Source organism: Scyliorhinus canicula, chromosome 2 (genome assembly GCF_902713615.1).
Source record: "Scyliorhinus canicula chromosome 2, sScyCan1.1, whole genome shotgun sequence".
Lineage (NCBI taxonomy): Eukaryota > Metazoa > Chordata > Chondrichthyes > Carcharhiniformes > Scyliorhinidae > Scyliorhinus > Scyliorhinus canicula.
In genome coordinates, this window is record NC_052147.1 from 142,123,612 (window position 1) to 142,146,061 (window position 22,450).

At 43.5% G+C, this 22,450-nt stretch overlaps 1 protein-coding gene across 1 annotated transcript in view; it reads right to left on the bottom strand.

Annotated features, from left to right (window-relative positions):
* LOC119958709 (partitioning defective 3 homolog B-like) overlaps positions 1–22,450 on the bottom strand; it is a 1,329,970-nt gene that overhangs the window by 533,551 nt on the left and 773,969 nt on the right. Inside the window, exons 13-16 of the mRNA XM_038787288.1 lie at positions 20,251–20,356; positions 17,472–17,577; positions 16,210–16,340; positions 2,426–2,470 (exon numbers count right to left, since the gene is read on the bottom strand). Coding sequence (XP_038643216.1) covers positions 2,426–2,470; positions 16,210–16,340; positions 17,472–17,577; positions 20,251–20,356 — 388 coding nt within the window. The remainder of the gene's footprint in view (positions 1–2,425; positions 2,471–16,209; positions 16,341–17,471; positions 17,578–20,250; positions 20,357–22,450) is intronic.

The window sequence follows — 22,450 nt, forward strand, 5'->3', positions numbered from 1 at the left end:
TCAAGATACGGCCCAATTAATTGGGGCCAAGTTCAAGGCCCGCCCAAAAGCGCGCGAAGCCCCTTCGGGTATAAGAAGCCCCCGAGAGAGAATCGCTCTCTTGGATTCGGCTCCCAAAGCGGAGAGACTCATCCACCAGCTGCACCAGAAGCAAGTCAGTCCAAGGTCAACGCGCGCCATCAGACGGAGGACCTTAGCTGTTCTATGTTACCTCTTTGAACCCAACAGCCTCAGATCCGAACAACGGCCATTGTTCCTCTGACTGAGTGGGCACCCGAAGTTAAGTATAGGCGTTAGCGTTAGAGATAGTTAGAGTTTAGTTTGTGGTATTTGTGCATGAGTAGGTATTACTGTGTGTGTAAATAAATAGTATTGACTTTGAACTAATTAACTGGTGCATTGGTTCTTTGATCAGTATTCGGGTTTGAACCTTGTGGCGGTATCGAAAGATACCTGGCGACTCTAGAGCAAACATTATTAGGATTAAGGAAGGCGACCATATTGACCGCTGTGTTTAGAACCAGATAAATATAGCAACACACGCAGCTCTTGTCTTCACAGTGCTCCTGATCCCTGTGGGGGTTCATTCTCATTGCAGTTGTCCTCCCTCATGCGAGGGTCTTCAGGCCTCTTAAACTGGAAAACACCCCTTTGTCGGAGTCGTCCAATCTACCCATTCAGGGCAGCCTCTCATGGGACCCCACCAAGAACCTCACAGTGCTGACACTCTGGCTTCACCTGATCCCACCCACTTTCCAGCTGCCACTCTGTAAGGGCCATCCTTTGGCGCAAGGTCAGCAAGGAGATCACGGGAAGTACTACTTGCATACCAGCCGCAAGACCTGAGGGCCTGCAAGGACTACTCGTTTTGTTTTAAATATGGCTATTATAATGGCTGCTGTAGAATGAAGGCGCATGGACTGCTGCCATGATATTGAGCATTGACTTGCATGATTGCCTGCTTGTTTGGCACATACCACCTGACGGCTGAGGGTATGGAATCCCCATCATTTGCAGCATTGGATGGATTTGATATGCGGCACCTAATAAGGGATTTCCCATTGAAATCAACCCTCGTGGAGACCCGCAGCGGGAGTGCGCTGTCAGCGGGAGTGGAAGGTCCTGCCGGTGTGAGTTGGGAGGATTTCTTTCGGTCCCAGGGTAGCAGGTTAGGGAGCAGGTGGGTGGGGAAATTAGTGCAGGCCCATTGACCTGGATATTTTCCAGTATCTGGACCATACATAGTCTGCTGCCCAACGAATAAGGCGGACAGCCAACTTAAATAATTGGAGGTCCTACTAAGGGCAAATTACCTGCACTGCAACGCAGCCAGAGACCCCATGTTCCAAAGAGGGTGTTGTGGTGGCTATTCCCGCATTCTAGTTGGGCTATCCATAGGCTCTTGTCTGCTTGGTCCTGCTGATTTTTAATTATTTATTTGTGTCCAAGGGTGCCTACAAATCGAGGCACTCTCTCAACCCTTCAATCTCAGCAGCGCCCACCATTCCCAATGCAGCTGCTTCTGGTTGGGCAGACAGTATCTACATCCTGTCCACCATACTTAATTGGAATGTTGAGCCTGGAGTTGGCCAATTATGAAACCGACTCCAGGAAGATGCTGAGACAATCTCACTGCCAGAAAATGCAGGCTTGAGACCCCCAACTGCACCTAACATCAGGGTCACAAATTGCATGGTAAAATTCAGCTCATTGTTCCTTGCTGATCTGCAGGTAGGATAATTGCTCACCCAAATACCCTGGATAGATTGGTATTCTGAAGTCTCTCTCTTATCCTACTCCCACTTCCAGCAACTTGTCCGACTCCACATGGCCTCTGTTCATTCTACAAATCATGCTATGTTCCAAGGGGACTGACTACAAGGGGACTGACTACAATTGCACAGATGTCTTGGAGCAAACGGTTTGTGTAGAGACCTTGAAGTCATCAAAAGCTTTGAACATCTGCCATGCCACGTGAGAAATTCTAAACAACCACAGAAAGCATAAAATACTTTTAGAATCAATGCAACAACCAGAGATCAACCAGCAATTAACTGATGATTCTTTATGTTGCACAGGTGAGGGATCTTTTCTGCTGCTTAAAGTGTGTATAGCTGTGAGACAAAGAAAGAGATGTTAGCTAGGTAGCTGGAGTGTTTGGGTTTAGAGGACACCATTTTGGATGCCAAACACAATTGCTGATGTTGTTCTAAATTTCACCCCATGATTCAATGTCACAATATTAAAGGAAAATAAACTGACTTGAGATTTAGCGTCTGCACCATATTTTGTGGCAAACAGGATATTTTATGAAAAAAAAATTGAAGTTGCTCAATAAATCAGATAGACTTGTGAACACAGAGTAAACTAAATATTGCACCAATGGGAATGAAATACTGCAAAGATAAACCTTCCAGCATCCTACCTTGTTGATGTATTGCCAGAGAACCAAAGTTGCTTTCATCTGCCACTGGAACAAACAAAGAAAAACATCTTTTAAAATTTCCTTGGAATACCTTCCGTCTTTCCCTTCAGCTGAAGCTCAGTTGGTAGCAGCAACTCTCGCCTCTGTGTCAGAGAGCCATGGGTTTAAGTAGAGTGAGAACTGCACTGTTGGAGATGCCGTCTTATTATGATTCTGGACCATACCCCAACATGGGGCAGCACGGTAGCCTTGTGGATAGCACAATTGCTTCACAGCTCCAGGGTTCCAGGTTTGATTCCGGCTTGGGTCACTGCCTGTGTGGAGTCTGCACATCCTCCCCGTGTGTGCGTGGGTTTCCTCCGGGTGCTCCGGTTTCCTCCCACAGTCCAAAGATGTGCAGGTTAGGTGGATTGGCCATGATAAATTGCCCTTAGTGTCCAAAATTGCCCTTAGTGTTGGGTGGGGTTACTGGGTTATGGGGGTAAGGTGGAGGTGTTGACCTTGGGTAGGGTGCTCTTTCCAAGAGCCGGTGCAGACTCGATGGGCCAAATGGCCTCCTTCTGCACTGTAAATTCTATGATAGTTGCTAGGATATAGGACAGAGACCCCAATATTTTGTTTTATTTGTAAGACTGCGAGGAAAGGATACCTTGCTGTAGGAGTGAAACCATGCACAAATAGAGATATGGTACATTAAAACAAACTTTATTACTAACAAAGGATTAAATTAACTTTAACCTCAGACAAGAGAACAGCTTACAATTACCCACTAAACAATGCTCAACAATGACAGTAAAACAATGTATGTTTTTAAATTTAGATTATCCAATTCATTTTTTTCCAATTAAGGGACAATTTAGCATGGCCAATCCAGCTACCCTGCACATCTTTGGCTTGTGGGGCGAAACCCCCGCAAACACGGGGAGAATGTGCAAACTCCACACAGACAGTGACCCAGAGCTGGGATCGAATCTGGGACCTTGGTTGTTTTATCTCCACTCAAGCAAAACCCATCTCTGATCAAAATCTACTTTTAAATACTGTTAGCAGAGCCAAGAATACTTGCTTAATAGAGATCCATTCAAAAGACTGATTGGAGAGAGAACAATTTGGTCAGGAAACAGCCTGCAGATTCTTGCCTCTCTGAAGAGTACTGTTTAACCTGCCAGCCTTCGAGAAAATGCTCCTGTACTATTCAGACGCAAATCTTTAACTCCCTTTTTTGAGATAAACTGCTTGTCTGCCCTCAGACAGGTCAAAACTCACTGTTTTGAGAGCAGATGCTGGTCTGTCCACAGTCAAATTGTTAACTGAACGCAAAACTGAAAACTGAGAACCCTGGCTCCTGCCATTAACAACATCATCTTACTAAAGCTAAACACAATGCTTCTAAATCATCTACTCCCCAGGGAACTTTCTTGATATAAACAAAATTGCATCACCCAACTTTTATGATGCTTTAATCGCACCTGTCTCGAAAAAGCCGAGCTGCCTTTCAAACCAGGACTTCTAAAAACATGACTGCAGCAGTCACATATTAACACAGGCTTTTAACCTTATTGCACCAACTACATACAATATATATGAAAGGCCTACATTCAACACAGTCTTTCAGATGAGACTTTAAATCGAGCCCCCCCCCCCCCCCCCCCCCCCCCAATCTGCTCTCACTCGCTGACATAAAAATTTCTGTGGCACTATTCCCAAAAAAGAATGGGGAGAGGGGTTCTCCTCAGCGTCCAACCAAAATTTATCTCCTCAAGCATTACCGCTATAAATGATCTGGTCATTATCGTACTGTGCACAGTAAGATCCCACAAACAATAATTTGGCTGCTGTGTTTGCCACATTGACTACACTTAAAAAAACTTAAGTTTTAAAAGTGTGGACATTCCTGAGATCATGAAATGTGCTATATCAATGCAAGTCTTTATTTTCATATTCAACGACAGACTCCTCCATGCTCACTGTCCTCCTCTTGACTGCACCCCCCTTCCATGGCTCCAAGCCTCTTTTTCGACTGCTCTATCAACTCTAATTCACCATTAAATCCAAGCACAGTTTTTCTCATTCAATGTTCCTTATTACATATTGCCTGGTGCACCTTGCAAAGTTGCCACTCGGATTTTTACCCTTCCTGACTGCTTCCACAACACGACAAACATTCAAGGAGTTATACTGGAAAGTGGTTTGTCACAGCTTCCCCTCGCATCTTTTATTCATCAGTCACCTTTGTAATCATCTGATCATTTTCACCCTTGGAAAGGAAGGCAAATGGGTCAGGCACCATGCCACCAGGAGGTGCACCCACTTATCGACTAACATTAAGTCCTTAGGGCAAACTAAGCTCAGATTTTACATTTGCACACATACTTAAATATTAATGTAAACAAACAAATTCAGTGATTTATGCTAATCAGAACAAGTAACAGGTAACTTCATGAATTATTCAGTGTCCACAGATTATATTTTCACTTTGATGTAGTGTTATTTAACGTTGTTAAATGCAAAATTGTATTTTGCAGTTGCAATACAACACTCAGGCAGCTGCTGTCAAGGGGCGCCAGGAAGGATTAAAATTGCATACTGGTTTCATGAACCACACCAGACTCATGAAATCACCTACAGTCAGCCAAGTTATCTTTGATTTTGGTCTTCCTTTCATTTCACGGTGTGACATGGAATTTATAGCACAGAAACCGGACAATTCCAGTGTTTATGCTCCATGCGAGCCTCCTTCCAGCTACCTTCATCGAACACTATTATAGCATACCTATAGCATACATATAGCAGGGGGATGGGAACCAATGCAGGAAGTCAGAAGGTAGTAAAACAGGGACAGAAACAAAAGGCAGTAAGGGGGAAAGTGTAAGTCAGAGAAGCCATAGTCAAAAATCAAAAAGGGTGACAGTACAAGGTACAGTGACTGAGGGGAGATCAGTGAATAGGCCCAGTAATTCTAAAAGGAATAAAACGGGAAGTAAAAATGTAAATGGTAAGCAATGTGGCAGGTTGTTACATGAAGATATGGGTTCAACGACAAGGAAAATTCAGAGAAAAGTTAAGAAGAAATATACCTTAGGAGAGGTTACTGATTGACGTGTTAAGATTTAAAACAGAGGTATAAAAGCCAGCATAAGTGTACTTTACCTGAATGCTCGTAGTATTCGGAATAAGGTAAATGAGTTGATGCCGCAAATCATTGTGAATGACTATGATTTAGTGGCCATTACAGAAACATGGATGGTCAAAATTGGGAATTAAATATCCGAGGGTATCAAACTATTCGGAAGGGCAGAGTGGATGGTAAGGAAGTTGGTGTAGCTCTGTTATTTAAGGATGAAATCCGGGCAATAGTAAGGGATGACATCGGTGCTATGGAGGATAAGGTTGAATCCATTTGGGTGGAAATCAGGAGTAGTAGGTGAAAAAGTCACTGATAGGAGTAATCTATAGGCCACCAAATAGTTATATTATGGTAGGGCAGGCAATAAACAAAGAAATAACTGATGCATGTAGAAATGGTACAGCAGTTATCATGGGGATTTTAATCTACACGTCGATTGGTTTAACCAGGTCGTTCAAGGCAGCCTTGAGGAGGAGTTTATAGAATGTATCCACGATAGTTTTCTCGAACAGTATGTAATGGAACCTACGAGGGAACAAACGGTCCTAGATCTGGTCCTGTGTAATGAAACAGGATTGATTAATGATCTCATAGTTGCGATTCTCTCGGAAGGAGCGATCACAATATGATGGAATTTAAAATTCAGATGGAGGACGAGAAGGTAAAATCAAACACTAGCGTTTTGTGTTTAGACAAAGGAGATTACAATGGGATGAGAGAAGAGCTAGCTAAGGTAGACTGGGAGCAAAGACTTTATGGTGAAACAGTTGAGGAACAGTGGAGAACCTTCCAAGCGATTTATCACAGTGCTCACCAACAAAAAGGAAGGACGGTAGGTGGATATCGAAGGAAATAAGGGAGAGTATCAAATTGAAGGAAACAGCATACAAAGTGGCAAAGATTAGTGGGAGACTAGCGGACTGGGAAATCTTTAGGGGGCAACAGAAAGCTACTAAAAAAGCTATGAAGAAGAGTAAGATAGATTATGAGAGTAAACTTGCTCAGAATATAAAAACAGATAGTAAAAGTTTCTACAAATACATAAAACAAAAAAGAGTGGCTACGGTAAATATTGGTCCTTTAGAGGATGAGAAGGGAGATTTAATAATCGGAGATGAGGAAATGTCTGAGGAACTGAACAGGTTTTTTGGGTTGGTCTTCACAGTGGACGACACAAATAACATGCCAGTGACTGATAGAAATTAGGCTATTACAGGTGAGGACCTTGAGAGGATTGCTATCACTAAGGAGGTAGTGATGGGCAAGCTAATGGGACTAAAGGTAGACAAGTCTCCTGGCCCTGATGGAATGCATCTCAGAGTGCTAAAAGAGATGGCTAGGGAAATTGCAGATGCACTAGTGATAATTTACCAAAATTCACTAGACTCTGGGGTGGTCCCGGCGGATTGGAAATTGGCAAACGTGACACCAGTGTTTAAAAAAGGAGGTAGGCAGAAAGCGGGTAATTATAGGCCAGTGAGCTTAACTTCGGTAGTAGGGAAGATGCTGGAATCTATCATCAAGGAAGACTGGATGGAAAGTGTCCCACTGGGCAGAAGCAGCATGGGTTCATAAAGGCCAGGTCATGCCTAACTAATTTAGTGGAATGTTTTGAGGACATTACCAGTGCGGTAGATAATGGGGAGCCAACCGGTGTGTCATACCTGGATTTCCAGAAAGCCTTTGACAAGGTGCGACACAAAAGGTTGCTGCATAAGATAAAGATGCATGGCATTAAGGGTAAAGTAGTAGCATGGATAGAGGATTGGTTAATGAATAGCTAGTGATGTCCCTCAGAGATCAGTGTTGGGCCCACTATTGTTCACAATTTACATAGATAATTTGGAGTTGGAGACCAAGTGCAATGTGTCCAAGTTTGCAGATGACACTAAGTTGAGTGGTAAAGCAAATAGTGCAGAGGATACCGGAAGTCTGCAGAGGGATTTCGAGATGTGAAGTGAATGGGCTAGGGTCTGGCAGATGGAATACAGTGTTGACAAATGTGTGGTTATCCATTTTGGTAGGAATAACAGCAAAAGGGATTATTATTTAAATGATAAAATATTAAAACATGCTGCTGTGCAGAGACCTGGGGGTGCTCGTGCATGAGTCGCAAAAAGTTGGTTTGCAGGTGCAACAGGTGATTAAGTAGGCAAATGGAATTTTGTCCTTCATTGCTAGAGGGATGGGGTTTAAGACTAGAGGGGTTATGCTGCAATTGTATAAGGTGTTAGTGAGGCCACACCTGGAGAATTGTGTTCAGTTTTGGTCTCCTTACCTGAGAAAGGATGTTCTGGCGCTGGAGGGTGTGCAGAGGAGATTCACTAGGTTAATCCCAGAGCTGAAGGGGTTGGATTATGAGCCGAGGTTGAGTAGACTGGGACTGTACTCATTGGAATTTAGAAGGATGAGGGGGGATCTTATAGAAACATAAAATATTATGAAGGAGTTAGGATAGATGCGGGCAAGTTGTTTCCACTGGCGGGTGAAAGCAGAACTCGGGGACATAGCCTCAAAATAAGGGGAAGTAGATTTAGGACTGAGTTTAGGAGGAACTTCTTCACCCAAAAGGTTGTGAATCTATGGATTTCCTTGCCCAGTGAAGCAGTTGAGGCTCCTTCATTAAATGTTTTTAAGATAGAGATAGATAGTTTTTTGAAGAATACAGGGATTAAGGGTTCTGGTGTTCGGGCCGGAAAGTGGAGCTGAGTCCACAAAAGATCAGCCATGATCTCATTGAATAGTCGAGCAGGCTCAAGGGACCAGGTGGCCTACTCGTGCTCCTAGTTCTTATGTTCTTATGTTCTTTGTATTCCTTTTGCCCTTATGTATATTTCCAGTCTCTTATTAAATAAATCTGCGTTATTAGCCTCAATGAGGTAGCGCGTTTCCACATTCTAAAAACTCTCTTGGCAAAGAGGTTTTGCTTGGGAGTCCTTCTTGGATTAGTGGCAATCTTATATTTATGACCTCTGGTTTTGGACTCTTGTACAGTAGAAGCAATTTCTCTGCAGCTACCCAAACAAACATGTCGTAATTTAAAGGTTACTATTCTTTTCCAGAGGAGAGAGCCCCAGTTTAGTCTTCCCTGATAATTACACACTTTCAGTTCTGGGTATGTTTCTCGTAAATCTCTTTTGCACCATTTCCAGTGCCTCTACATCTTTGTACATCCAGAACTGGACATGGTATTTGACATGTGCCATTCTTCATGCATGACAGTAGTCCTTGACTATGGACATTATCAGGCCAATTCTGACTCTGCTTTCACTCTACGTCGACAAAGGTGAGTGAGGGCAGTGGCGATGATAGACTTTAAATAGGGTCCAGGAACTCAACCTGATTTTACTCTTGCGCAATCCTGCCAAATGGCTTTGCTGGATCAGCACAGACCAAAATATTTCTGGTCGGTAAATTCTGAAAATATTTGAAGCACTCAATATCATTCACTGGCAGCTGGAAGGACTTTAACTCAAAGTGATTGTACAGAGATTGAAATCCTTAATTGGCAAGAAAGTTCCTCAGAACTAAAGATGCAGTTGGGAATCCCCGTTTCATTATTTTCTCCCCTCTTCATCATAGATGCCATTCTTTAGGCATTTCCCAGAATAGGAAGAACACAAAAGAGGCCAATTCTATTTAGGCAGTTTCCCCAACACATTTGTGATGATGCACTGCCCCTGACATGGTTAAACAGAATTAGTTACCATGGTGGGTGCTTAGTCTATAAGATCTTAAAAAAAGGTGCATGCGGATCATCAAATCTGTTCCGCCATTCGATCATGGCTGATACATTTCTCATCCCCTTCTCCTGCCTTTTCCCTGCAACTTTTGATCCTCTTATTAATCAAGAAACCTCCCCCTATCTTTGCAAAGCCGGGTAGCGGACAAAGAGACAGGGAAGGGCGTGTGGGACGATTGAATTGTTGGCGTGAAAGCCACGATTCAGGGAATGCGTGGACTCTCATAAAGGATTCCACCTCAATATGTCACCTTCAACAGGAATGGATTCTATTTTTTTTTAAATAACTAAAAATAACTAAATAAAACCGATGCTGAAATAGGTTCATCTGCTTTTCCAAGATCACCTCGTAACCCTCCTCCAAGTCTAATCTTCAATCCAACCGTAATGCAGGAAGATCTATATCCAGGAGTTTATTTGGCAGTATCTGGAGCAACAGGTTTCAGAGCAAGGTGAACAAATGGGATTGGCGGCAACAAATTGCCGAATAGAACAACCGCAGTTCCCCGTAACCGCACAAGCAAACTCAAGCTGGACAACCCCACATAGTTAGTAGAGACTTACTTCAGCTGAAAATTTGCTTACAACTGGAGATATGTGATCATGCAAAGATGATAAATGGTCCTTTATTTACCGTTTGCTGTGAACCTAGATTTCTACAGGCAATAAAGTGCTGGGACTGGTTTATTAACCAGAAATAAAAAAATATGTTGCAGTTCCAGGAAATTCTTACAACCATCCAAATTGATATAGAATATTAAATCCTAAGTAATAAAACCTAAGTAATACCTAGTATTTAGCCACATGTAACCAACACGAACTGAGTGGGTACCAAGATGTATCTAACATTGTGTGGGAGGTATTCATTAATTTAAAACATATCACAGATTGGCTTTGACATTACTGAATACAAAATTTAAAATCTGTATTATGCTGCAGTCATTTGTAAATTACCATGCAGGCAGATCATTGGTGTCCCCTCACCCTCCATACAGCTGAGCTCATTCAAAACGATGCTGCCTGTATCCTATCCTAACTCGCACCAAGTCCGTCTCACCCACTGAGCCTGCTGACTCAAATTAGTTCTTATTCAAGCAACACCTCTATTTTTATTTCTGTAACTTGTTGAGTCTGATGACGCTCCAAGACCTGTCTTTCTCCACTTCTGGCTTTTTGCACATTGCCAGTTTTCAGCATCACACAGCTATACCTCCATCTGTCTCGACCAAAGCTCTGGAAATCCTGCCGTAAATCTCTCCATCATCAACCTCTCTCTTCGGCCAGCTTTCGTCACCTATCCTAGTTATCTCTTTCTATAGATGGTGGTCAAGTATGTCTGATCACAATCCTGCGAACAGCCTTGGGTATTTTTAACAATTCATTCTTGCGATGTTGGAGTCATTGGCTTGGCCAGCATTTGCTGCCCATTCCTAAACGCCATGAAAAAAGTGGTGGCAAGATGCCGTCTTGAACTGCTGCAGTCCATGTGATGTAGGCACATCCACAGTGCTATTAGTGAGGGAGTTCCAAGATTTGACCCAGCGTCAGTGAAGGAATGGGCAGTATATTCCCAAGTCATGATGGTGAATGGCTTGAGGGGGCTGGGGGTGTAACCTGCAGGTGGTGGTGTCCCCATGCATCTGCTGCCCTTATCCTTCTAGATGGTGGCCATAGGTGGCCATAGGTTTGGAAGGTGCTGCCTAAGGAGCCTTGTTGAGTTCCTGTGGTGCAATGTGCCCCACATTAACAATACAATATCAGGACAAGAACAAAGAACAATACAGGCCCTCCAAGCCTGTACCGGTCATGATACCACCCGTGGTCATAAATGTTATTCCTGCTGTTGCTACAAAACATAGCTGAACCTGCTGGAATTCAACAATACTGCTGGACCAAGCAGTAGGAACACCGTTCACAAAAGTTGATTTCTGGCATTGGGAGTTGAAGAGTGCAAGAGATGGTTTAGCAAGAATCAGGCAGACCCACAGTAAGGTGGGATACAAAATTAGACGGGTGTTTCATTCCCAAATTACTCCCTCACATAAACCCTTTAATGGAAAGATACCCATCTGAGACCTGAACATTAAGTTGAACAACCCATCCATTTGGGCAAGGTTTAGCATCAGCCACTGGAAGTGCAGAGTGCCGGGGTAAAACATACATCAGGAACAGAAAATAAAATATGATGGGCGGAAATTCTGAACCAAACCTGCCATTCAGAAATCGATGGATTTACAGGTTGAAGCAGTTACATAGTGGTGTTGTCACTGGATTAGCAGTCCAGAGAACCAGGGTAATGATCTGGGGACTCGGGTTCGAATCCCATCACGGCAGATAGTGGAATTTGCGTTCAATAAGATTCTGGAATTAAAAGTTAAATGATGACCACATCGATTGTCGTAAAAATCCATCTGGTTCACTCATGTTGTTTGGGGAAGGAAATCTGCCATCCTTACCTGGTCTGGCTGACAAGTGACTCCAGATCCACAGCAATGTGGTTGACTCTTAACTCTGAAAGGCCAAACAGACCACTCAGTCCAAAGGGCGATTAGGGATGGGGAATAAATGCCGCCCAGGCTAGTGGCACCCGCATCCAATGAATTTAATGTAAAAAAATCGGAATTTCTACTCTGTTGAAATCGGTAGAGAGCAACATTGCACCAACATAAAACCCACATTTCCCATCCTGCAATTTGGACAAAATGTAACCTCCACATTCAGGTCGAACAATCCTGTATGACCATTAGTTGCACTGTGTTCTTTTTCATCAAATGGCTGTTGGCAATATTTATAAGGGTGCCGTTGTCACTGGCATCTCTGAGCTTCCAGGGGTCACTTTAAATTTTAGAACCTCCAAGCAAGAAAATAGCAGTGCCAAAGCTCCTTTCTAAACAGTAGCCTGTGCACTTAGTCGCCATGCAAACAAATACTGAGTCAAATTGGACATGGCGTATTGAGTGAATTGCTTGTCCTGGTTTTGTGCAGGGATGGGTATTGTTTTCCCTTACTCTCAACTAGACATGCACTTGAATGAAGTGATTAAGAGAAAGCACCAGATCATAAATCAATGTCCAAATATAAGAGTTCATCTGTAGAGTGCTGCCCTAATGACTTACAGTCATTATCCAAACTCACGGTATCTGACCAGACACTTGAACTTACAAAGGAATGCACCTGACCCACTGGATTTAACTGTTCTAAACAAGGAAGTCAAACCTGTGCTAGGTACTCTTTGCCTCAGCTGCACTGGCCTTTCCTCTCATGTATGTCTTTACATAATTCAAAGTAAGATTTAGTTTGCAATCAAATTCTCTCCTGCACACAGCCTTAGCTTTCTCTGTCGACCCTCTCCTTTTCTGAATCAGGGATCTGCCCTGGGTAGGAACGTGGGAACAGGCGCTCAGCCCCTTGAGCCTGTTCCATCATTCACATGATTCTGCCTTGCAGGAAGGGTGATTCTATAATCACCATTTTTACAACGTCACTGGGTAGAAGATTTTCTACCGACCAATGGGAGTACCTTCACCATGCAAAATGCAATAGTTTACAGAAAAGCTGTTTTTTTTCCAACAAATCATTGAATGCATTTAAAAAAAAGCACAGCCTCCAATTGGCATTTTCTCCTTACAGTGGAGAAGGTTAAGGAGAAATTATAGGGGTGGCAGAATTTTAATCCCCCACCAGTGGATCTGCAGGTGGGGTGGGGAGGTTCTCTGCTGGGCTTCTGACTAGGTTTCCACCGCCCCAATCACTGCATAATTTTATGCTAGGCCGAAAAAAGCGGAGGCCATCCTGCGCCCCAATTGAGGCCTTGAAGTGGCCAATTATTGCCCACATCCTGCTCAGCCTCTATTTCAGACTGGCAAAGGAATTCCAGTGTGAGGGCTGGAGGGGGGGGGGGGGGGGGGGGGGGGGAACACACTCCTCTGCCAGTAGCCCCCTTTTAACATTGGGCGCTACCCCCCACCCCAGTGCGGTCAATGCAGCTCCTCCTCCCCCTCTGGCGTCTGCAACAACACCCTAATCCACCTCTGCCCAGCCCCCGTGCCTCACCTACGCTCCGTCTCTTAAGATCCCCAAAACCTATCTGGTCCTGGGCCCCTGGGACTGAGGCGCTGGAATTTGGTTGAAGTCCCATTTCTGTCCACTGTAGCTTCAGGCACTGCAGGGACTAGAGAACCGCTGGTCAATCTGTCTGAGGCAGGACCTTCCTCCTGAGTGAGGGCTGGAGGCAGAACGTTTGCCCAATTAATGCTTGTTGGAACATTAAATAGCAGCAGGTCAGGCAGTATCAGTGGGGACATGCTCCACGCCGACCCTTCAGATGACGAGAAGGGAAACCGTATCATCCTAAATGTCCTGGCCAGGTTTTTGATACAGTTAAATAGGGAGAAATTGCTTCCACAGACAAGAGGGTGGTAATCAGCAGACGCAGTTGCTGGATAATTAACAATAAAAAAATACAGGACGTTGCATTAATAAGGAGGAGAAATTGTTTTACGTAAGGAGTTGCTAGAATCTGGAATAAACTGCCAAAGAGGGTGGTGAAAGCAGGTTTAATAGTAACTTTATGAAGAAAATTGGATATATGCTCAAAAGGACAAATTTGCAGAGCTAATGGGGAAAGAACAGGGAGTGTGACAAACTAGATAATGTTTCCAAAGAGCAGGAATATCAAAGGGGTCAAACAAGTTCCATGGTTCTACCAAGTAAGGTCACCTCTACAAAATACGTTGCACTAGAGGATCGCACACGCATATTGTTCTATTAAGCTTTCAAACTTCTTTGAGTGATTAACAATGACATGTATGCTAAAAGGTATGCCCATCAAACGTGACCACAATGTCCACTTTCTACAGCATTTTAGTGCATCAGCCTGGTGAGCAATGATTTTGGCTTCTACACAGTGCAGAGACTGCCCATTATAATTAAGTCTGAAGTAAGTAGAGCTCTCAGAAATCACAGAATAATTACAGGGAATCACATTTGGTAGATTATAGGAATCGTGGCTGCAATCAGAAAAGAAGGAAGTCGCGACTTGCCACTTAAAACGTTAAAGCAGCATTGTTCAATGCAAACTGAAATGGAAGACCCCAAATGGTGTCTCTCGACGTCTTCCTCAGCCTTACACGGCTGCCATAAAATCTTACAATCCCACAGTGCAGAAGGCCATTCAGCCCATCGAGTCTGCATTGACTCACTGAAAGAGGCCCCCACCTAGGCCTACTCCCCCACCCTAGCCCCGTAACTCCACCAAACCTTTGGATACGAAGGGACAATTTATTATGGCCAATCCGCCTAACCTGCACATCTTTGGACTGTGGGAGGAAACTGGAGCAGCCAGGGAGAAACTACACACAGTCACCCAAAGCCAGAGTAGAACCCAGGTCCCTGGCACTGTGAGGCAGCAGTACTAACCACTGTGCCACCATGCCACTACGAGAATTTCTACAGTGCAGAAGTAGGCATTTGGCCCATCGAATTTGCACCGAGGCCCACTCCCCCACCCTATCCCCGTAACCCCACCTAATCTGCACATCTCCGAACCATGAGAGGAAATGGAGCACCCAGAAGAAACCCATGCAGACACGGGGAGAACATGCAAACTCCACACAGACAGTCACCCAATGCCTGAATTGAACCCGGATAGCTGGCGCTGTGAGGCAGCAGCACTAATCACTGTGCAGCCTTGTGTCGTGGGAATTGTCGCCTTTTTCAATTAAAAAAAAATAGATTTAGAGTACCCAATTACTTTTTTTCCAATTAAGGGGCAATTTAGTGTGGCCCATCCACCTAACCTGCACATCTTTGGGTTGTGGGGGTGAAACTCACAAAGAAATTAGGAGAATGTGCAAACTCCACACGGACAGTGACCCAGGGCCAGGATTTGAACCCAGGTCCTCAGCGCTGCAGTCCCAGTGCTAACCACAGCGTCGCATGCTGCCCCATTGCCGCCTTTTTCTAAATTTCGGCTCTAAACGCTCGATGAGACCGTTGGCCGCCCTTAGGAAACTCCCTCCACTAGCCAGGAAAAGATCTGTCAGAATTTTTATTCTGCATGTTATCTGCCAAACCCTCATAGCGCTTGGCAGAAGGAATAGGAAGGGAGGCCTATTGTCTTAATTCTGTGAACCACTGCCTACTGCATTTTGACCCAGTGACCAAGTTAGATCTCAGACGCACACAAAGCAGGCCAAGGACATTACAGGCCATTGACGCACAACTGCATAGATTTATTGCTTCTGTGCTGTCATAGTAAGGATGGAACCCCCAACGAGCAGGTCACGCACACAGAAACGTGCAACCCAAAATTGCCAAGGTTCCTCAAGCGCAGTGACTGGAAGACCCTTGTGTTCCCATCCAGTTTGATAATCGCTCCTTGGCCCATTTTGTTGTGATAGGCACCATATAAATGCAATTTGTTGTTGTCTGGTGCAGCCAGTTTACAATACCCATTATTATTAAAAGTACCTTTCAGCATGGAGTTTAATAGAAATGAGACTGAGCAGGAGCATGGAGGGATCTTGCCAAGCTGGTGTGATTAAACCTCTAATACTTGGAACTTAATAATCATCATCCAGTTATACTCTCCTGTGAATTCTATAAAGACCGCACTTCACTGTGATATCAATTCAGTCTGTCCCCAACTTCAATCAATGTCACTTTGGTGTTACTTTTAACTATCATTAACGCTACTTTCATTTTATTAAGACCACAGTATAGATTACAAGAAAGCTACAGATGGCAGGGAGAGCATAAGGATCTAATTTAATCCTGGGGGCTCGGATGACATCTATAATCCACTCAGTTTTGGCACGTTAAATGACAATAGGGCGCAAACTATTTTTAATTTATCTTCTCTCTGTTCTATTTTAATTGGTTCTGTGAGTGACAGGTTGGAAAGTTGGCGCTTACCCAAATCCATGCTCTTCGAACTTCTGATTTTGCCAGGAGACTGCTGCTTGACAGTGTTGCTGGCCTGCCTTTCTGCAGCTCCAGCCATCGGCCTTTGTTGCAGCAGCTCTGAAGCAGAACTGAGGTCAGAGCTGTGGAAACAGCAAGAGTAAGGCATAATTAAATAATATATATTTTTAAAAAAAAACAAAGTTTCTGCCCACAAACTTGTATCAGATGGCAGCATTGTGGTAGCTATGAACTGCAAACATGAGGTCACAGTCTTGGGCATTCATTGTTCTACTGAATTCTTAGTCACGTGGTCAGCCGTTGCTCAGTGGGTAGCACTCCTGACTCTGAAGTAGAAGGTTGTGCATTCAAGTCCCACTCCAGAGACATAAGCACAAAAAGCACTCGAGGAACAAAATGAAAGAAATGCCTGGCTCATGACCTATTATTAATAATAACCCTTGCAAAGATAGAATAGCTACTCAAATGATGTCCAGTGGTACAGGAGTTTGGCTATTGCTCTAGAATGTTTCTGGCATTCAGTCGAATGCATATTCCGAAAGATACTCAATCTCACGGCATAAATCATTGACATACAAAATCTAGCAGTGACAAATACTCTAAAAACACAACAGAACATTAGTCTCTCTGCAGAGACTTCAGGTTGAGTGACGTGGCTCATAACTGGGCAGCACAAATACCAGGTATTTCTATTATCCATTTTCACTTTCCTCAATTTTGTCCAGCAAGAGTCAATATTAACGACCAAAGTAAACGGTCATCAATTATCAATATTTAGTTCCGATGTGAAGTTTTAGTTGCTTTCTTCTCGGCATCTGTGCTCAATATCTATCCCTCAAATGATATCACTGTGACAGATTATCTGGTCATTATCACAATACTGTTTTTGCATGACCTTGCTTTGTGTCAATTGGCTCCCACATTTCCTCCGTTACAACAGTGCCTACAGGGCTAGATTTTTCTGTCGCGACTGCCACAAGATTTCTACGGACAGGATGGGGACCATGTAAAGGACTACTGACCTCGGGCAGGAATTTCCGGTCGCTGGCTGGGCACTGCCAAAAAATCCCGCCCTTTCAAAGCACTTCGGAATATTCTGAGAACATGAAGGGTGCTATATAAAGGCAGGCTTTTTTTTTTTGTCTCCAAGAAGCTTACTAAGCTTAATTAACATCAGTTGAGGTTCAATTAGTATTTCCAGCAAGCTATAGTTACACCAAGTTAATTACAAGGGCTAACATCTGGTTACGAACCTCTTGTCTTCATGAAAAGACCACATTTTGTACACTCCCGTGGCCTCCTCTTCTTCGGGATGTGGTGGAACAGGAGGTGGAATTTCAATATCCCTGTCATCATTCGCTGAAAACATAAACAAACAGGACTGCAAAATAGTGCCCTAGAAACAGTTTTGCTTAATATCTCCCACACAATTAGAGGGAATGAAGAGTGAATCAGTTCACGGAAGTGAGTTACCTTCAGTAAAAAAGCAGATGCAAAATAACAGACATTATAATTCTATCAGGTGCTGCTTGGACACATTTCCAAGAGGCTAGAAAGGGCCTCTGAAAATGTCTTAACCCAAAAACCATGCGGATTGCTATGGAGTGAAATAATGCCCATATTCTTGAAGAACTCGTATCCATTAAAAGAGCTGTTTTCAGGACCTTTAAAAAGAACACTAATATCCTCTAAATTGAACAAGAGCTGGGGGTGGAAGAGATTTTGACAATATTACCCAAGTGGAAGCTGAGAAATGACACAAATGCAAGTGTGGAGAGCACAGACAAACACAAGGAACAATGACTTGATAGAATACCCCATCAATATCTTGTACTTTTGAGATAACTAACAGCATTCGATCTTGGAAGCAGTTATGGTGTGACAAACGAAGATGATGATGGCTGCACTTTTACGCTGGTCAGGGAATCTGTTTCACTGGAGTTTGCTATGTGAGGTTTGCCGACACAACATTAAATTATTCTGCTCCATAAACGTAACTCAATGATAGTGAAGCATATTGATACATTCAGAGAACACAAACCAGCGCTGGATAAATGTCAACTCACCCCTCACTTTCCCGCTTGTTGCTAAATACTTGAAGCAGACATTAGGCCAATTAGTGCCAATGTGGATGCTTGACTGAGAGTAATAAACATGTAAGTTATTGAAAAATGAAGGACCAGCAATGGTGAAGATTGCAAGGAATGCAAAAAGTAAAATTGACTTCCACAGCTGGGAGTGTCTCGGTTTTCTGATATCCATAACTCAGCTGAGTTGTATTCTCAAAATGGATGACGGATTTGATGAAGAATACTGCAGCTATAGCTAACTAAAGTTGTTAACAATACTATAAATTAAAGGTCAAATTAATGGGACTAAAAACCAACGTGCCCCCTAGACTTAATGGCCGACATCCAAGGGTTTAAAAGAGGTGGCTATAAAGCTAGAGGGTTGTGATTCTTTGGAATTCTCTACCTCAGAGGGTTCTTGATGATCAAGTCATTGGTCATATAATAATAATCGACATTGTCACAAGTAGGCTTCAATGAAGTTACTATGAAAAGCCCCTAGTCGCCACATTCCAGCGCCTGTTCGGGGAGACCAGTACGGGAATTGAACCCACAAAGCTGGCATTGTTCTGTATTACAAGCCAGCTGTTTAGCCCACTGTGGCCCGAAGGCTGGTTTATATCGAAGGCTGAGCTCAAAATATATCTGGACATAAGGGAATCAAGGGTCATGATGAGTAGGCAGGGAAATGGAGTTAAGTCAAAGCTTAGCCATGATCTATTGAATGTTGGAACAGGCTTGTGGGAGACTCCTGCAGCTATTCCTTATGCTTTTATGGGGGGCATGGTTTCCTCTTTCAATTATCTGCTAACCGCAATGCAGTTTTCAAAGTGAAAAGATAGGAACAAAATAAGTACAACAAAGCATGGAAGAAGATATAAAGCCACATTGCCCATCAAACATGTTCCTCCCACGATCTACCTTACCCTTGGATCTATCTCACATATTCTATTTCCAAATAAGGTCCTTGCAAGAATCTTCTCTGTCCACCTTCAAAAATCCAGAAATACAGGATGGGATTTTCCAGCCCTTTCCACCACTGGGATCGTCCAGCCCTGCCGAAAGTCAATGGACTTTTGGCTGGGCCATCAAATCTCTCATAGCGACTCCTGCTGCGACGAGGCTGGAAAATCCTGGCCAAATTCTACATGGTTATGTCATTTATCCTTGACTGGCAGTTTTTCTTAGCGTATCATTTGTTTTCCTGGCAGCTCAGAAATGATAGCCTGACTGGACCAAAAAGAAATCGGCAGTGAATGGAACTACTGATGTAAACTAATAGCCTGCAATTTGTAAGCTATCACCACCTAAAAATCATCCTCTTTAAAAAACATTGCATATAATTCAGCTATTAATTATTTACGCAATAAATGAATGCATTGTAAACTTGCTGCAAAGGAACAGAAATAGGCTTTTCAATGAGATCATGGGTGATATGCTTAATTCCATCCACCTGTCTTGGTTCCCTAATCCCAAATAGCCAACGAAAATCTATCAACCTAATTTTGACATTTTCAATTAACCCTCCCAGCCTCAACAGCCTTTTAAGATGGTGAGTGTTCCAGATTTCCACTCTGTGTGAAGTGCTCCCTGCGAACACCCCTGGAAAAACCTAGATCTAATTTTAAACTTCCAGCCTATTATCTAGTTCATTAATCACCTGAAGCAACTCAATTTCCTCATTCATTGGTCTTCTGTACTCAGGAAATGAAATTTTGCCACAGTTCCAGAGGACCATAGACTGCTCTTCCCTTCTGATATATCATACCATAGGCAAGGAGCAAGGTTGAGAAGGCTTCATGGATAGTCTCAGCCAGTACGGGAATTGAATGTTGGCGTCACTCCACATCACAAACCAGCCAGCCAGCCAACACAGAAAATTCCTGCCCTCATCTATGTAACCTGTCCTGATAATTTAACCCTGCTAGATAAATGAATTTGTTTCTACTGTACAGGAGCTTACCTATTGTCACCCTCTCTTGGAAACCAGGTGATTGGATATGCCACTGGCTAGTACCATTACTGCTTCGAGCGTTGTGATTCTGCACAACACCAACCTCCAGATGATCCTAAGAACACAAAACACATTAATCAACTCACATGGAACACATTTACATTTGTTCAACAGTGCTGACTTTCTGATTAAAGCCATCTGATATCCAATATTTACAGTGCTACAATTTTGGAACCGATAAATTACCACTGCACATGGAACATGAGTGGCATTTTTCAAAGTCAGGGGAGGCCCCCAACATATTGGTGGTCTCAAGTTTACTTTATCCAGTGGATGGCATTGTGTTTCCACGGCAAATTTTAAGACCAGATGACTGCTGGCCTGGAGCTCCTTAATTGAACAGTTTAAGAAATCTATTCAAAAACTTTCCTCATTTCATTGTTGAATGGGTCTTCTCTTGATTCCCATTCTCCCCACCTCCTAGTCCTGTAAGATGGTGCTACAGCATTAAGTGTTAAGTTATTCTTAACACAGAGGTAGGCATGAAACATGTCGAGAGTATCTTTATTGAAATTTTTTTGAATTTCTCTACTTGGTTCCTCATGCTTTCTTGAAGACTTGCGCAGTTCCATTGGATGTAAAATCCCAGGTGCCGGAAAGTGGCGGCTAGGGACTTTTTACAGTAACTTCATTGAAGCCTACTTGTGACAATAAGCAATTATTATTATTATTAACTATGTGAATGCTGCTAGGCTATTGCTAGGTTATTATTCCATTGGTTAGTATAGAAATGATTTGCTCATTTCCAAGAGCTACCAATTGATGTTCGTGAAAATCTTCTCAGCATATTATCTTCACTTTAGTGCAGCACGGTAGCATGGTGGTTAGCACAATTGCTTCAGAGTTCCAGGGTCCCTGGTTCAATTCCTGGCCTGGTTCACTGTCTGTGCAGAGTCTGCACATTCTCCCCGTGTATGCGTGGGTTTCCTCCGGGTGCTCCGGTTTCCTCCCACAGTCCAAAGCTGTGCAGGTTAGGTGGATTGGCCATGCTAAATTGCCCTTAGTGTCCAAAATTGCCCTTAGTGTTGGGTTGGGTTACTGGGCGATGGGGATAGGGTGGAGTTGTGGGCTTGGTTATGGTGCTCTTTCAAAGAGCCGGTGCAGACTCGATGGACTGAATGGCCTCCTTTTGCATTGTAAATTCTATGACTAAAAATTCTATGACTTAGGGCAGAAAGACAGAAAAAAGACATGTGGAAAGAAAAAAATTATAAAACATGAGGGGAAGACAAGAAGGGAGGGGGGAGAAAGGATAACGATCAAGTGGGACAGGGGAAGAGGGGGCAAATGGAAGAGGGAGAGACAGAATGGGGAGGAGAGAGGAATGGGATGGAGCGAGAGGGGGAGAGAGCGTGAGCAAGAGTGGGAGGGAGGCAGGAAGAGGATAGAGCAGGAGAGACAACCCAACAGAACTCAGGAAGCAGCAATTGGGTTATTATGGGTCACAAACCAAGTCAAAAGGAACAAGGAAGCAACCCCACCCCTTGAGAATGATCCTGGTTAACATGATCAAAACACATCTGCTTTGTTGATCAGCCCCACTTGAAGTTCCTACAGAACTCCAAGGGCGAGACCACACAACTGACAGATCACTGGGAGGAAGAAACAAATATATACATAACCCGTGATCTACCCACAGCAAGCATTTACCGTTTATGGCGCTTATCCAGAACAGCATAGAGAAGTGAGTGTAATAATATGTTTAGGGGGAGATATATGCAATGGTCTTTTATCAGAGAAGACTAATTGTCAGTCAAGTGAGCAGCAAGGAGCTATTTCTTTTCCCAAAACCGAACATAAGCACTGAATGACCAATTATGGTCCATCATAATGTCTTCATGTGAGTTTCAGAATAAAGAAATTGCGTTTGCCCCCACTATCTAATGACTGCAGCTTTTTTCCCGTTTCCCCATTGGACAGTAAACATAAAGCTCAGTCACACAGATGACCTTCAGTCGAACCCACAGTCACTTGGTTAAAAATATTTACGTCTGCACCCAGCGATTATTCATGGGTGTTGCTTCTGGAATGCTGAGAACAGCACAAGGTCAGAAAGGCTAACCAAAATAGAATTAGAGCACAGAAGACCATTCAGCCCACCGAGCATGTGAAAGAGCTACCGATTAATCCCACTGCCCCATTCTTTCAC